The sequence below is a fragment of the Acomys russatus genome, chromosome 11 (genome assembly GCF_903995435.1).
Source record: "Acomys russatus chromosome 11, mAcoRus1.1, whole genome shotgun sequence".
Lineage (NCBI taxonomy): Eukaryota > Metazoa > Chordata > Mammalia > Rodentia > Muridae > Acomys > Acomys russatus.
In genome coordinates, this window is record NC_067147.1 from 37,118,032 (window position 1) to 37,133,848 (window position 15,817).

The 15,817-nt window shown below is 40.3% G+C and overlaps 1 protein-coding gene across 1 annotated transcript in view; it reads left to right on the top strand.

The window, feature by feature from the left end:
- P4ha1 (prolyl 4-hydroxylase subunit alpha 1) overlaps positions 1 to 15,817 on the top strand; it is a 61,222-nt gene that overhangs the window by 18,871 nt on the left and 26,534 nt on the right. Inside the window, exons 2-5 of the mRNA XM_051153085.1 lie at positions 3,075 to 3,177; positions 5,577 to 5,673; positions 8,450 to 8,601; positions 11,697 to 11,834. Of these exons, the coding sequence (XP_051009042.1) occupies positions 3,102 to 3,177; positions 5,577 to 5,673; positions 8,450 to 8,601; positions 11,697 to 11,834 (463 nt within the window). The 5' untranslated portion in view covers positions 3,075 to 3,101. The remainder of the gene's footprint in view (positions 1 to 3,074; positions 3,178 to 5,576; positions 5,674 to 8,449; positions 8,602 to 11,696; positions 11,835 to 15,817) is intronic.

Below are 15,817 nucleotides of genomic sequence, written 5' to 3' on the forward strand. Positions count from 1 at the left end.
GGGCACCAGGTGTGCATGTGGTACACCTAAACATGCAGGAAAAACACTCATACATTTACATAAATGTAAAACAAAAAGGAAGACTTCGTTTTGTTTTTCGAGACAGGGTTTCTCTGTGTAACCTTGGCTGTCCAGGACTCACTTTGTAGACCGGGCTGGCCTTGATTGAACTCAGAGATCCATCCACCTCTGCCTCCCAGAGTGCTGGGATTACAGGCATGTGCCACCATGCCAGGCTGATGGGAAAAGAAACAGTTATTGGGGGGAGAATACCACTTTAAATCTCTTTTAGTTATTTCTGTAAGCTAATGGTTCTTGGTTTATTCTGAGGTTTATATACAATGGCAGAAAATAAAGAATCTTTAATAATAATATATTTTAGTAATAAAAATGATCTTACCTGACAGATCTAAACTTTTATCATAAAAGTTAAAAATACATAATGCTTGTGATTAGCCTTCAATTAATATATTGAAAGCATGTAAAAAAAAAGCATGTATATTTTTTCTGGAAATAGCATTTATTCACTAAGAATATAATGCCAGAAATCTGATTAAACACTGAGAAAATTCTAGACTCTTCAGACAGCCTGGTGTTTTGAAAAGCTTTGTGCTTTGGCAGGAGCCCAAGAGAGGAAGTGCCTGCATCTGCTACATTCTAGAAGCTTTCCCCAGATCACTGTAAGGCAGCCAAGAAAACTATTTCACTACTGTGTGATTCTGGAAGTATCTGGAAATCTGTAGCAAACTCGAGTTCTTCCAGAATGCCATTTTATTGTGGTGGTCTATTTTTATTGAGATTCAACTTAAGGGAGACGGTGATGGTACTTTTTAGCTTTTGTAGAATAGGAGGCTTTTAGTTTGGCCTCTCATGAAGCTGTTGGCTTAGCCAAATTAACATGGGAAAGATCAGAGGATTATACAGGGTGGCAAGTCAACCTAACAGATGTAAAGCAGGGAGAAAGCCCACGGTTGTGGTAGGGGAGGTGGAGGAGTGCACGGCAGCTGGTAAAGCAAGGTGGAGCCTTTCATTCTTACCCAAGACCCTCACTTGTCATGAATAGTCCTCACTGGAAAAGACTATTCAGAGACAGTGGAAAAAGACAGAAGGCAGGGGTGGCGAGAGCACTATGGTTAACAGACTGTGAAGAGCAGAGTTCAGACCCCCAGAATGCAGGTATTATGCCAAGTGAGCATGGCAGTCTGCCTGTAAGTCCAGCCTTAGATGGCAAAGACCTGATCCCCAGAGCAGGCTGTACAGACACTAGCCATACCAGTGAGCTCTGGGTTTGTTTGAAGGAACCTGCCTCACTGAGTCATGTTAGAAGCATGACCAGGGAGACCCCAGGCGTCACTCTCAGTTTCTGCATGCACACACATGCATCACACACAAGAATGAAAAAGAAGGGCTTTGCTACCAGGTTGAATGTGGGGGAAGTCACAGCTGTGTGCTAGGCTTGGGTGTCTTCTTAAACATAGAACACGGTAGTAAGAGAAGAGGTACCCCATTAGCCTTTCCTAACAACACAAGCAAAACAAAACAGTAGCCAGCCGTTCCTCCTCCAAGCTAATCCACAAAACTGAGAAATGACTAGTTTAAATGTATCGGGCCGTTAGTTCTTTTAGTGTTCTCCACAACCTAACATAGTAGCACCGTGGCTGGGGGTGTTCTGTCTCCAGCACCACATTAACAGAGCATGGTGGTAACATCTGTAGTCCGAGTTATCAGGAGGATCACAAATTCAAGGTTATCCTTGGCTATATAGTAAGTTCAAGACCAGCCTGCATACTCGAGATCCTGTCACAAACAAACAAACAAAAAACCAACCAACCAAACAAAAACACCACAGCTTTATTGATGCTTAATTAAAGTACCATACAATCCCATTTCTTTCATTATTCATGATGTAGTGCTTTCACAGAATTATAAAATAATCGACCACCTCAGTTTTAGAACATTTTTATCACCTCCAAATCCACAACTTTGAATTTAAAAGTTTACAGCCATATTTGGGAAAGATGGGTTAAATTAGGGCTGGAGAGATGGCTCAGAGGTTAAGAGCACTTACTGTTCTTTCAGAGGTCCTGAGTTCAATTCCCAGCAATCACATGGTGGCTCACAATCATCTATAATGTGATCTGATTCCCTCTTCTGGCCTGCAGGTGTACCTTCAGGCAGAGCTCTGTATACATAAATTACTTATAATAAGTAAATCTATTTTTTAAAATTTTTAAAGGATTACAGAGCTCTGAATTTTTTCTTTTAAACTATTTCTAACATTTTAAAAGCATATTGGTGATGTTTACATTGTATTTTTATGGAAAATTCACATTTTAGATCCCGATAAAAGGGAAACCGTTTTCATACTATATAAAAAGCCACTGAGACTGGAGAGATGGCTCAGCTGCTAACACTTTCTGCTCTTCCAGAGGACCCGTGTGTTCTGTTCTCAGCACCCTTATCTAGTGGCTCACAACTGCTTGTAACTCCAGCTCTAGGGCAGTTAATGCCTCTGGCTTCCACGGACACCCACACTCACATGTTCATAACTACACACACATGCACACACACACTTATGAAGATTAAAAATAAATCTTTTTGCTGGGCGTGGTGGCGCACGCCTTTAATCACAGCACTCGGGAGGCAGAGGCAGGAGGATTGCTGTGAGTTCGAGGCCAGCCTGGTCTACAAAGGGAGTCCAGGACAGCCAAGACTACACAGAGAAACCCTGTCTCAAAAAAACAAAAACAAAACAAAAAGTAAATATTTTTGCTTTTTCAAGACAGGGTTTCCTCGTGTAGCCTTGGCTGTCCTGGACTTGCTTTGTAGACCTAACTGGCCTCAAACTCACATTTGATCCTCCTGCCTCCGCCTCCTGAGTGCTGAAAATAAATCCTTTTTTAAAAAGCCACAAATGTTTAGTTGCATTACTTGTAATAGTAAAAGGAAAATGAGTGGGTTGTATGGAACATGTAAATCTATTAAATCATAAGTTAGCTGTTACTAGGTTGATTTATAGAAATTAACATCAATTCCAGGGGCAGCCTGGAGACTAACTGCTGCTGTTCTTGTAGGTGTGTGAACCTGTGAAGTGCTCCAAGATGATCTGGGGTATTTTAATTCTGGGGATTCTACTGCCTCACTCTTCAGCCCACCCGGGCTTCTTTACTTCAATTGGTAAGTCTGAGCTATTTGTTGTTTACTGGGTTTTATATTCTAAAATGTGTATGCTTTTGTATTTTTAAATTGGTAAAAACATGGATTCATGAAGACTAACCTTGCTTTACCCCTTGCCTATCTAAAAGTACTGTTAAAAAAAAAAATCAGTTATGTCAGTGCTTTTCTTCCATCTTTAAAAAAAAAAAATGGGAAGGGGGTGCTAGAGAGATGGCTCAAAGGTTAAGAGCACTGTCTATTCTTCCAAAGGTCCTGAGTTCAATTCCCAGCAACCACATGGTGGCTCACATCTATACTGAGATCTGGTGCTCTCTTCTGGTGTGCAGGTGTACATGCGGACAGAAAACTGTATACATAATAAATAAATAAATCTTTTTTAAAAAAAGTTTATTGAGTATACTATAAGACTGTAGTGCCTGGGCAGTAACTATAGTACTACCTGCCTTGGTTTTCTTTAAATTATTTTTTCCTGATTACAGAAATAATTTGTATTATGTTTAGAAACTTAGGAAAATTTAGAAAAGCATAAGAAAGATTTAGTGATAGTTGGGTGTGGTAGCATGTGACTTTACTCTCTGTACTGGAGGCAGAAGCAGGCGGGTCTCCAGGGACTTGAGGCTAAGCATGGTCTGCATACTGAGACCCAGGCCAGCCAAGGCTAGTCGTGAGACCCTGTTTCAAAAAATAAGCCAAGTGGTGATGGTACACACCTTTGATCCCAGCACTTAGGAGGCAGAGGGAGGTAGGTCTCTTGTGAGTTTGAGGCTGGCCTGATCTACAAAGCAAGCCCGGAACAGGCAAGGCTATACACAGAGAAACCCTGTCTCAAAAAACCAAAACCAAAAACGAAAATAAAACAACAAAAAAAGAAAGTTAGTGATTAATCTCTACACATAATTAATGCATGTATGTATAATTTTGCACATTACTTTCTAACTTTTTTTTAAAGGATTTATTTTATTTATTTATGAATGTTCTGCATGTACCCCTGAATTCCAGAAGAGGGCATCAGATCACATTATAAGTGGTTGTGAGCCACCACGTAGTTGCTGGGAATTGAACTCAAGACCTCTGGAAGAGCAACCAGTGCTTTTAACCACTAAGCCATCTCTCCAGCCATCTAACCTGCTTTTACTTAACTGTAAACATTTTTTCCCACATCATAATTTAAAAAAAAAATATTATAAAAGTAGTGTGTTGAAGCTGGGAAGTGGTGGTGCACTCTTAACCCCAGCACTCACTCTGTGTAACAAAGCCCTGGCTGTCCTGGGCTCACTTTGTAGACCAGGCTGTCCTTGAACTCAGATCTGCCTGCCTCTGCCTCCTGAGTGTTGGATTACAGGTGTGCACCACCACACCTGGCTTATTAAGCACTCTACTTTTATTATTTAACTTTTTATTGATTCGTTGTGAATTTCACATTATGCACCCCAATCCTGCTCATCTTCTTGTCCCTTCGTGTCCACTCTCCGCCCTTGCAACGTCCTCCACAAAAGAAAAAATAATGTCATTGTGGAAGCTATAGCCTGTTACGGTGTGTTCCACAGTATACCCTGTTGTCACACTCTTTTAATTGCAAATGTCCATTGCAATGAGTCATTGGTCGGGTTCCAGGCTTCTGTTACACTGTCAGTATTGGATCGTCACTGGGACTCCTCAGCTATCCTGTTGTTGCCTCATGCCATGGAGATCCTGCAGCTTGGGATTTGTGGGGACTGGACCCTTCCCAAGATCCAGTAGTTCCGAGATGGGGTAGAGAGATAATTGAAGTGGGCCACCTCAGAGCCCTGCATCTGGGCCTGGCCGGCAGAGGAGCTGGCCAGCCTGCCAACTCTACCGAGCCACACCACCCAGCACTACTCCATCTAGCTCACCCAGTGCCACAGCTGGCCAGGGGCAGAGCCAGCTCTCCCACACGTGCACCCACACCAGCAGGAGCTTGCTGCCCAAGCAAGGTGCAGGAGCCCTCTTATTCTTCAAAAATCAAATTTTAAAACTTTTTTGCAACCTTCTCAAGTGTTTTTTTTTTTTTTTAATTGATTAAACATTTGATTCCAGCTAGTCTTAAAAACTAATGATGAGGTAGAAGAGCAGAGGCGGTGAAAGATGAACATTAATTCTTGGAAAGTACTGTTGTTTGTTAATCTAAGTTTGGAAATGAAAACAGTCCTAACATAGCCCAAGCTTCTGAAATTTATTAGTTGCAAAAACTAAAACCAAAATTCATTAGAATTTTATTTGGATTTATTTGAGTAAAAAAAAAAAAAAAAGGAGGGGAAATGATCCTTTACAATATATCTGTTCCATTCAATTAAATTTTCTGTAGGATAAAGGATTCCTGATGAGCTCTAAAAGGTTTATATTGGTGACTATTTCATAACCTTCTTCTTCCCATATAGGTCAGATGACTGATTTGATCCATAATGAGAAAGACCTAGTGACATCACTAAAAGACTATATTAAAGCAGAAGAGGACAAGTTAGAACAAATAAAAAAGTAAGTGCTCCTGCTCCTTCTGAATGCTTTCTCTTTTGTACTGAAGCATGGAGTGGAACTGAAAGCCAGGAAAACGTCTAAAGAATAAGCTCAGGAAAACAAGGGCTAATCCTGGGTTAGGCTTCATGTGTGTCAGCTTGGGGGTTAGGTGTTTGTACATGCTTGTGTTTGTAGGTGCACATGGGCAAGTGTAGCATGCAAAGATGGGCGTTAGATGCCGAATCTCTATTACTCTCTTATTTTTGACCCAGGGTGTCTGTCTGTCTGTCTGTCTGTCTCTCTCTCTCTCTCTCTCTCTCTTAATTTCTATACTTTTTTATTAAATATTTTTAATTTGTTACACATACATTTATATTACTATACATATATACAATAAACTACCTATGGCATGAAGAACCATGACACAATCAGGAATTATATGAATGTTACATTCCTAGTGTTTTGGCTATTTGTATTTGGCAGCCTTGAAGAAAACATCTTTCCTATCTTGGTGCATCTAAAATTCTGAATGTAAATCAGTATCTATCATACCTCATCATTATCAACTTAAAACATCTATCTAGACCTAAAAGCATCTTAACCCCTAAACAACTAAGCTTAATTATAAAACTAAACTATCATCTTCAACCCCATCAGAGACTTGAGAAGGAATAAAATTGACTATCTGAATATACTGGGAGTGCAAGTTAGCAGCTTCCCAGATGAGAAGATGACAGAGACAGTTTGCTACCTGAGCTGTCGCCCAAGACTCTAAAGTTGGGCAGAGACAGTGTCTCTTAAGGGCACCTGGCAAGGCTAATTGGCCAGCAAGTTTGAGAATCTTCCTGTGTCCTCCTCCCCGGTTGTAGCATGACAGACGAACACTGCTATTGGTGTGGGTGTTGGGGATCTGAACTCAAGTGTCCACCCTTGTCTGGTAAACACTTTGCCACCTGAGCCATCTCCCTGGTTCCTAGGTAGCTTTTTCATTACTGTGATGGTAACTTGGAAAAAACTTGTTGGAAAAAGTATTTACTTTGTCTCACAATTCAGCTGCTCTAGTTTCATTCCATTAAAACAGAGCAGCTCAAATAATGGTAATCAGTGAGCAGACATAGAGATGGAGGAGATGTCAGGCTTCCTCTTTGGCTGGCCTGTAGGTGCTGCCACATTGAGGGTGAGTCTTCTCTGAAAACACCACAGACACGCCCAAAGCTCTCCTGATGCTGAAGGTCCGGATGTCCATCACCTCGTGGAGGAGTGTGTGTGGGTGAGGGTGTGGGATGTGGATGTGCTAGTGTCTTCCACAGTCTCCCACCTAAGCACCTGTTGGAGCAGCTTTCCAGTTGTAGAGCTTACAGTGATAAGTATGACTATTGATACCTAATATAAAAGCCATGTGGTTTTCCTTGAGTGTTAATGTCATTGACTCAGGTTTATACTTAATCCTGACCTGAGAGTTTGTGCTTTGTTTACTGAGTGCCTTAGTGTTGATGTTTTTGTTTTTGAGACTGTCTCACTGTGTAGCCCTGGCTGACCTGTTCTACCTGTGGCATGCTGGGATTAAAGCTGTGCACTATCCCACCTGGCTGATGTTTCACTTTAAAATTCATTTTTTACATAGAGTGTAAAGATTTGCTGTAAATTAGCTAAACATGGTTGCACACAAATGTGTGTGATTCCAGCACTTGGGAGATAGAGACAGGAGGATCATAAGTTGAAGACCAATCTAGACTGCATAATACGATAATCTCAAAAAGCAAAGCAACAACAACAAAAAATAATTAATATGAATTAGGCGGGGCTCATCGTTACTTATTGCTACTCAAGGGGTTGAAGCAGAATGATTTCCTGAGCCCAGAAATTCAAGGCTAGTCTGAGTGCCAACATCAGATCCAATCTTTCTTTCTTTCTTTTTAATTTTATTTATTTATTTATTTATTTTTTTTTTTTGGTTTTTCGAGACAGGGTTTCTCTGTGTAACCTTGGCCATCCTGGACTCACTTTGTAGACCAGGCTGGCCTCGAACTCACAGCGATCTGCCTGCCTCTGCCTCCCGAGTGCTGGGATTAAAGGCATGCGCCACCACGCCCGGCTCTTTCTTTCTTTTTTAAAGAAAAAACAAACAAACAAAAAAAGAAATGTATAAGGGGCTAGAAAGGTGGCTCAGCAATTAAGAGCACTGGCTGCTTATTCAGAGGCTCCAGGTTCAATTCCCAGCACCCACATGGTGGCTTACAACTGTCTATAATTCAAGTTCTAGGGATCCAGGAGATCTGATGTCCTCTTCTGGCCTCCTTGGGCACCGGATATTATAGTAGTGATTTTATCCTTTTAAGACTTACAGGGAAATGAAAATTTTGGGTGATTAAATTTTAGTTTTGACTAAGATAAGATTCAATTTGGGAGAAGTAGTTTAAAACACAAAAGTTGGTTTTAAATTCTATTAAGTTAGGGTCTTTTTTTTCCCCTGTAAGATCTTGTATTTTAGATAGTCTTTATAATTTTACTTTAAAAAGAAATTATAGACAATGGTTTTAGTGAAAAGCTTATAAGTAGTCCCATTTCCTAATTGGACTTACTATGTAGACCAGGCTAGCCTTGAATTCACAGAGATCTACTTGCTTCTGGAATTAAAAGCATGTGTCACGTGTGGGTGGTGGTGAAGTGGGAGGAGTTGGGAGAGGGAAACCATAATCAGAATGCATTGTTTGAAAAAAGATCTGCTTTCAGAAACAAAGCAAGCATGTGCACCACGCCTGGCTTAGTGCACCAGTTTTCTGTCTGATATTTGTAGATGGGCAGAGAAGCTAGACCGGCTTACCAATACAGCAACAAAGGATCCGGAAGGGTTTGTTGGGCATCCTGTAAATGCATTCAAGTTAATGAAGCGTCTGAACACCGAGTGGAGTGAGTTGGAGAATCTGGTCCTCAAGGATATGTCGGATGGTAAGTGTAAAGAGACCTCGAACTGAACACGACGTCATTTCCCAGTGCATCGAGTGTTTGTGATGTAATTGGATTATTGTAAGTATGTTTGGTTTAACTAGAGATAGTTGAAATCTGGAGGATTTGATCTAAAAAAAAAAAATAGTAACATTTAATACTTGTGGCAACATAGGTGATTTTACCGTTTTGGGGGTGGGGGTGTTTGAGGCAGGGCTTCTCTGTGTAACCTTGGCTGTCCTAGAACTCTGCTTTGTAGATCGGCTGGCATCAAACTCAGATCCACCTGCCTCTGCCTATCGAGTGTTCCACCATGCCTGGCTTGATTTTTACCTTTTGATCTACAGAAATGATTAGATTAGTTGGCATATAACTTTAGTACTAAGGGCAGATTATGTTACAAAGAGGAATGTCAGCTGTGTTTGTTTAAGGTTATTTTTCTTAATGTAGGAAATAAATTTAAAAATTGAAACTACATTAATTTTCAGAAGTCTTTGTGCATGAAATAATAAAATTACAGGTGGAGTGTTGGCGTTCTAGATAACAACAAACAAAGAAAACCAAGCCAGGAATTTATAAGGGATTATGTAAGGTACAGTCGAAGCTCCACTGTCTATGTAGATAAAATACTCTGTAGAATGCTTACCTGTGTTATTAGGCAGTAAAATAGCCTTGCAGACTCTTGGCCCATGGTACTTCCAGTTAGCCACAGCTCCAACATGTTAAGTGGAAAACGTCAAAGTAAACTGTAAGTTAAGTTTTGTGGCTTTCTGACTGGTGAGATGAACTCTTCTCTTGCCCTATGAGGTGTGAGGACCCCCTTCTTGCAGGGTAGCCCTGCCCTGAGTCCTTAGCCCTGTGAGGTGTGAGGACCCCTTTCCTGCAGGGTAGCTCTGCTCTGAGTCCTTAGCCCTGTGAGGTGTGAGGACCCTTCCTGCAGGGTAGCTCTGCTCTGAGTCCCTAGCCCTGTGAGGTGAGGACCCCTTCCTACAGAGTAGCTCTGCGCTGAGTCCTTAGCCCTGTGAGGTGTGAGGATCCCTTCCTGCAGGGTAGCCCTGCCCTGAGTCTTTAGCCCCATGCTATGAGCACACATGGTCCACAAGTGCAAGCTTTATGACACTGCAACTCAGATGTATCAGAGAGAAGCAAAACAGTGTTCCTGTAAGCAAACGTTCCTGACTCAGCAACTGATAATATGTTGCTTTCCTTTATTTCTAAGATTCTTGGTAAGAGGTAAGTCTTGTGTTCAAAAAATTGTTAAGGAAAAAGACATTCTTTATAGTGTTGCTTTTGCACCTCCGATTGCACAAGCTGCGCCCACACTGCATGATACTCACCCTGTTACTTAGAAAAGATACTGAGCATGTGTATGTATGTAGGAAAGAAAACAGTTGTAAAATTTTGGTACTATCCGTGATTTCTTCCAACCACTAACAGTTTTGTGTGTGTCTCCTGTGGATAAAGAAGAAACACTACTACCTATAGGGCAATGAAAAATAATGGCAGATGGACACTAGTTTGCCATGAACAGGATTTTGCCCTTGGATTAACACACTGAGGACACTTACAAAGATAAATGCCATTTGTCTCCTATGTGCGCGTGCCCTCTCTCTCTCCTCTTTCTCCTCTCTCCTCCCCGCCCCACACACACCTTTAATTCTTTTATAATATGAACCTTGAGGCTTTGGCATTTTTGTGTGTGGTAGTCATCTCATAATTTGTGTGTGGGATTATGTAATCACATATACATTTTTCTCTTTTTCTTTGGGAGGGTTTTAGCAGCATATTTGGTTTGTTTTGATGCATAAGAAACGTTATGGAAATTGTTAGCACTGCTCTGAAATAGACAATATTGATAGAATGGAAGTCTTCTTCCAGCTAGCTGTTCATGTGTTCATGTGTGTGCTTCTCCTAATTTAAAAATACCTGATGGTTACTGATCAAAAATAGAGAGTTGACAATGAGTTAATGAAATTATTTATAGTGATGACATTTGTGTTACTAACATCCCTTCCCCCCTCCCCCCCAGACAAGGTTCCTCTGTGTAACAGTCCTGGCTGGACTGGAACACCAGAGATCTACCTGCCTCTGCCTCCCTAGTGCTGGGATTAAAGGCCTGCGTCACCACGCCCGGCAGCTTTGTTGTTTTTGTTGTGTTGTTTTATTTTTAAAGATTTATTTACTATGTATATAGTGCTTTGCCTGCATGTACATCTGCAGGCCAGAAGAGGGCATCAGATCCTATTATAGATGATTGTGAGCCACCATGTGGTTGACAGGACTTGGAGTTCTTAACCTCTGAGCCATCTCTCCAGCCCTATTACTAACATTTTAAATCACATTTTCTTTAAAGGATTGTTTATAATCCGTTTTTCTTAAGGGAAAATTACCAAGTAATTTGTTAGTTTGATTTAACTATATTTTATATAAATCCTTTAGTGTTTGTGTCAGAGAAAGGGTCCTGAGGGTGGAACGCACGGCTTTGTGCATTTTAGACAGGTACTTTACCATTGATCCATATCTCTAGCCTTGTATTTCTGTTTCTGTGTGTCTCTGTATTTTTGTAGACAGGGTCTTACTGTGTACTGATAGCTGGCCTGGAACTCACAGACTCTCCCTGCCTCTGCTTCCCCATGCTGGGACAAAGGCATTTGCCAGCATGCCTGGCTTATTTGAGCATTTTGAGGCAGAGTCTTACTATTTATTCAAGGCTGTCCTGAAACACTTGTCTTTGTAGGAGTTCCTGGTTTAGAGGCATGCACTACCTACCATTCCTGGCCTCTGGGTTTTTTGTTTTTCTTTGTTATTTTGTGTAAAAACGATTATTATTAGTTAGTCTTTACTAATATGGATGTAATTTTGCAGTGATCTCAGATTGCTCACATTTTAACAGGACTAAGGAATTGAAGTTAATGGTCTGTTCTCTCTCTGTGTCTCTGTCTCTCCGCCCCCCCCCCTCTTTTCTCTCTCTCTCTCTCTCTCTCTCTGTGTCTCTGTCTCTCCCCCTCCCCTCTCTGTTTCTTAGAAAATGTAGAAATTTCATGGTATGGTAGAAATATGATGAGTTTTTTTTATACTCCATTTTTTTCTATTTCAAGGCTTCATCTCTAACCTAACCATTCAGAGGCAATACTTCCCTAATGATGAAGATCAGGTTGGGGCAGCTAAAGCTCTGTTTCGTCTCCAAGACACCTATAATCTGGACACAGACACCATCTCAAAGGGCAATCTTCCAGGTAAGAGGACTCTTCCATCCACCCATGTTTGTTGTCCAGCTGCTCAGTCCACTAGGAAAATCTAATTTCACATTTTAATGTCCGTTGGACGGGGTCCCCTGCAATTCAGGCTGGTCTCAAACTCCAGTTCATGGCAGTCCTCCTATATCAGCCTCCTGCGGGCTGGGCTACAGGCATATATCCTATACCTGGCTTTCGTTTGTAAAGTTCTAAAACTGTAGCTTATTTTTTATCCCTTTTATTTATTTTTAAATTTTTATTTATTTATTTTTGGCTTGCTTGCTTTTTTGGGGAGTGGGGGGAGACAGGGTCTCTCTATTTAGTTCTAAATGGCCTGGAACTCAAGAGATTTGCCTGCTTCGGCCTCCCAAGAACAACCTAAAGAAGTAATTTTAGTATATAAGAAAAAGAAATGTTTCCAGTGTTTCTTTTAGAACATCTGCTGTTTCTTAAGTGTTTTGGTATATAAATCACCAAAATGTTTGTTTGTTAACTAAAAGCTAAAATGTTCTGAATACGGACAGATACTAAGGTTCTGTAATATGAGGCTAAAGAGATGGTTCAGTGGTTAAGCACATTGGCTGCTCTTCCACAGGACTTGCGTTAAATTCCCAGCACACACAAGACAGCTTATAGCCATCTGTAACTCCAGTTCCAGGGGATCAGATACCCTCTTCTGTCTTCCATGGGCACTATGCACATATATGGCATGTAAAAGTACATGCAGGCAGAGTACACATTCACATAATTGTTTTTAATTTAAAAAAAGTTCTGTGGCATGATGTAACCTATTATAGTACACAACCTATTTTGGGCAAAGAAAAATTTAAGTTACATCTGATTTTATGTTAATTTACTTCTGTCACTTTTTCTGTGAGGTCATGGCTCACTGTTTTCTTTCACTCCTGGAGAAAAAAAATGTGTTGCCTGTGGTCAGATGGAAAATGGTTTTATGACAGAGAGATGGTTATTGATAAAGATGCTTTCTTGTGCATCTCTCTTTGCTTGGGATAAGTCCTGAGATAGTAACTAATATGTTAAGTAAGATTTTTTTTTTTAATAAACTGGAAAAGTTGTATAAGTGTTCAGATTTATATATTTTATTTTCTATTTCTGTTGGCACTTGATAAGATTATAACATTTAAAATTTTGTTTCTGGTTCACAGTCCCACTCAGCAGACATCAAATGTGCTATACGTGTAGTTATTAACGTCAGTACAAAGTGACCAACTAAGTGTCAGCTGAGGCACTTAGGTTCTCAAGATAATGGTACAATGACTGCCTGGAAGGGGGGACGTGGGGATATGTAATAGGAGCACACAGAAGAGATACTGTTTCTGGGCTTCATAGAAGTGAAGATGAAGGCTTTTGGAAGACTTATTTAAAATAACTGAGATCTAGTGAAGAAGGCTTTATCCAGGAGAATGGGGAGGAAGTGGACAGGAGTGGGCAAGGAAGAAGTATTCCAGACAGATGGAACATTGTCTGAAGGCCAGAAGGGAGTGAGCCTGTTGTATTCGGATAAGTAACAGGTACTTTGGATGGCTGAACACACAGACACGGTTCCAGTGAGACATGCATGAGTCAGGAATGAGATTTGGTTTCTGAGAGTAGTGAGACATGAAACTAGAGAGGTAAGCAAACACCATCTTGTATTATTTCTTTCTCCCATTTTCTTGCCTATTTTCTCTTGTTCCCTTCATGCTCACTATGGAATACTCTAATTTTTAGATGCTGTGTTGATTTTTTTTTTTTTTAACTTTTATTTTCCAAAAACCCAGTCCCCAGATGGTCTTCTGTACTAATTTTGAATAGACAGTAGGACAACCAGAATCACTTTACCAAAGCAGAATAGCTGAAGGTCTGCCCTTTAGCATCATGCATATTCATAACACTGCCAGAATATTGGGCCATTTGCAGAATGTTACTGTGCTGTCCGCATGTACTGATGTGTACTCTCCCTGTAATGTGCTTTACATGGCTCCTAAACACCCAGAGTTGCTGAATCGTGATCTTGTTTTAGGCATGTACCAGCAGCACAGTCATAACTGTCAAACACTTGATTCTTTGGTTTCTGGAATTATATCACGTTAAACTGTTAAGAAGTTAGGATATGGATATATATATATATCATCTGCCATGGCTTAAATGTGCCCCTGCCAGTTCCAGCTATTGAAATGTCATTGCCATGAGTTTGAGGCCAGCCTGGGTACATAACACGCACCATCCCATCCCATACAGGGACTATAGTAAGACTGTTTCTTTATTAGTTTGTTGCTTAGCATTACTTGTCAATTTGACCGAAGTCAAACTGCCTGGGAGTAGATGGGCCTCCAGCTGGCCTGTGGGGATTATTTTTATTATACATTGAGGTAGGAAGACCTGCCACTCTAGGTGGGTTCATTCCCTCACTAGGATAATTATATAAATTATATAAATTTAACAGGAATGTTGTTTTGGTTTTTGCCATTTTGTTATTTTTCTATTGAAAGTAGGTTTTTTTTTCATGTACTATATTCTGATTACTGTCCTCCTCCAGCTCCACCAGCATCTTCCTACTTCCTTACCTCCCCAGATATACATCCTTCCTTTCTTTATTCTAAAAATAAATAAATAAATAAATAGAAACAAAATAGGACAAAACAAAATGGGGGGAGCCTCCCCCCCAAATCACAAGAAATAAATACAGGCCCCGAGCCACACATTCACACACACATAAAACCCATTCAAACAGTATTGGAAACCATAACATACAAGCAAACGATGTTTAAGGTTTAAAAAAAAAAAAAGGTGCCAACAAAGTTATGAGAGACAAAAAAACCTCCAAAAATACCACTGAGTTAATTTGTGTTAGCCATCTACTGCTGGGTATGGGGCCTGCCAGCAAGTGTTGTTTGCATACCCAGTGAGACTCCATTGGAGAAACTCCTGTATTTTCCTCCCTTAACCCCTTTCCCTCCCTTTCCCTGTTTGATTCTTCCATTCCAGCTGTCTTTGCCCCACCCCGCCCACCTCCTGTTTATCCATAACTACCCTCTTCCTCCCCTCTGGTCCTGGACTCTGTGCCTAACTGCTGTGGTCACGCTGACTGAACAGCTATGTCCACATATAATAGATATGTATCACGTTGTCTTTTTCAGTCTGCATTATCTCACTCAGGATGGTTTTTTGTTTTGTTTTCCTAGCTCCATCTGTTTACCTTTGGGTTTTGGGTTTTTGTTTGTTTGTTTTTGTTGTTGTTTTTGTTTAACAGCTGAGTAGTACACTACATTTTCCTATCCATTCATCTGTTGATGGGCATCTGTTTCCAATTTTCGCTTGTTATGAATAGAGCAGCAATAAGCATGGTTGTACAAGTGTCTCTGTGATAGGATGTGGAGTCCTTCAGGTATATGCCCAAGAGTAAGAAATAACACCCAGAGGGAATAGGGGGCAAGATAGTCAAACTGAGTGCTGAAATGAATACAATAGAAACAACAGCAACAAAAAAAGCAGTACAAAGAATCAATGAGACAAAGAGTTGGTTCTTTGAGAAAATAAATGAGATTGGTAAACCTTTAACCAAATTTAAATAAAGAGAGAAGATCCAAATTACAAAAATTAAGAGATAAAAGGAGGTGGTAATGACAGACACTGAGGACTCTTTAGAAAATAAACTAGTCAGTGGTTTGCTTTTTCTTCTCTTCGTCTTCCTGTTCATCTCTTGCTTGGATCGTTCCTTAAGCAAGATAGATAACCTCATTTTTTTAATTGTTGCTTTTCATGATTCCTGCTGTGTTATAGTATGCTTTAACTTAATTAATGTTCTATTTTGGTAACTTTATCTTTCATATATATTTGATAAATGAAAACACATACCCAGTAACCTTACACAGATGTTAATATGTAACATATATGCTACATGATTTCATCTAAGTCTTGGGTTCTTTTTAAAAATTTTTTTTACATTTATTTCATGTATGTCTGTGCCATATAGGTGCCAT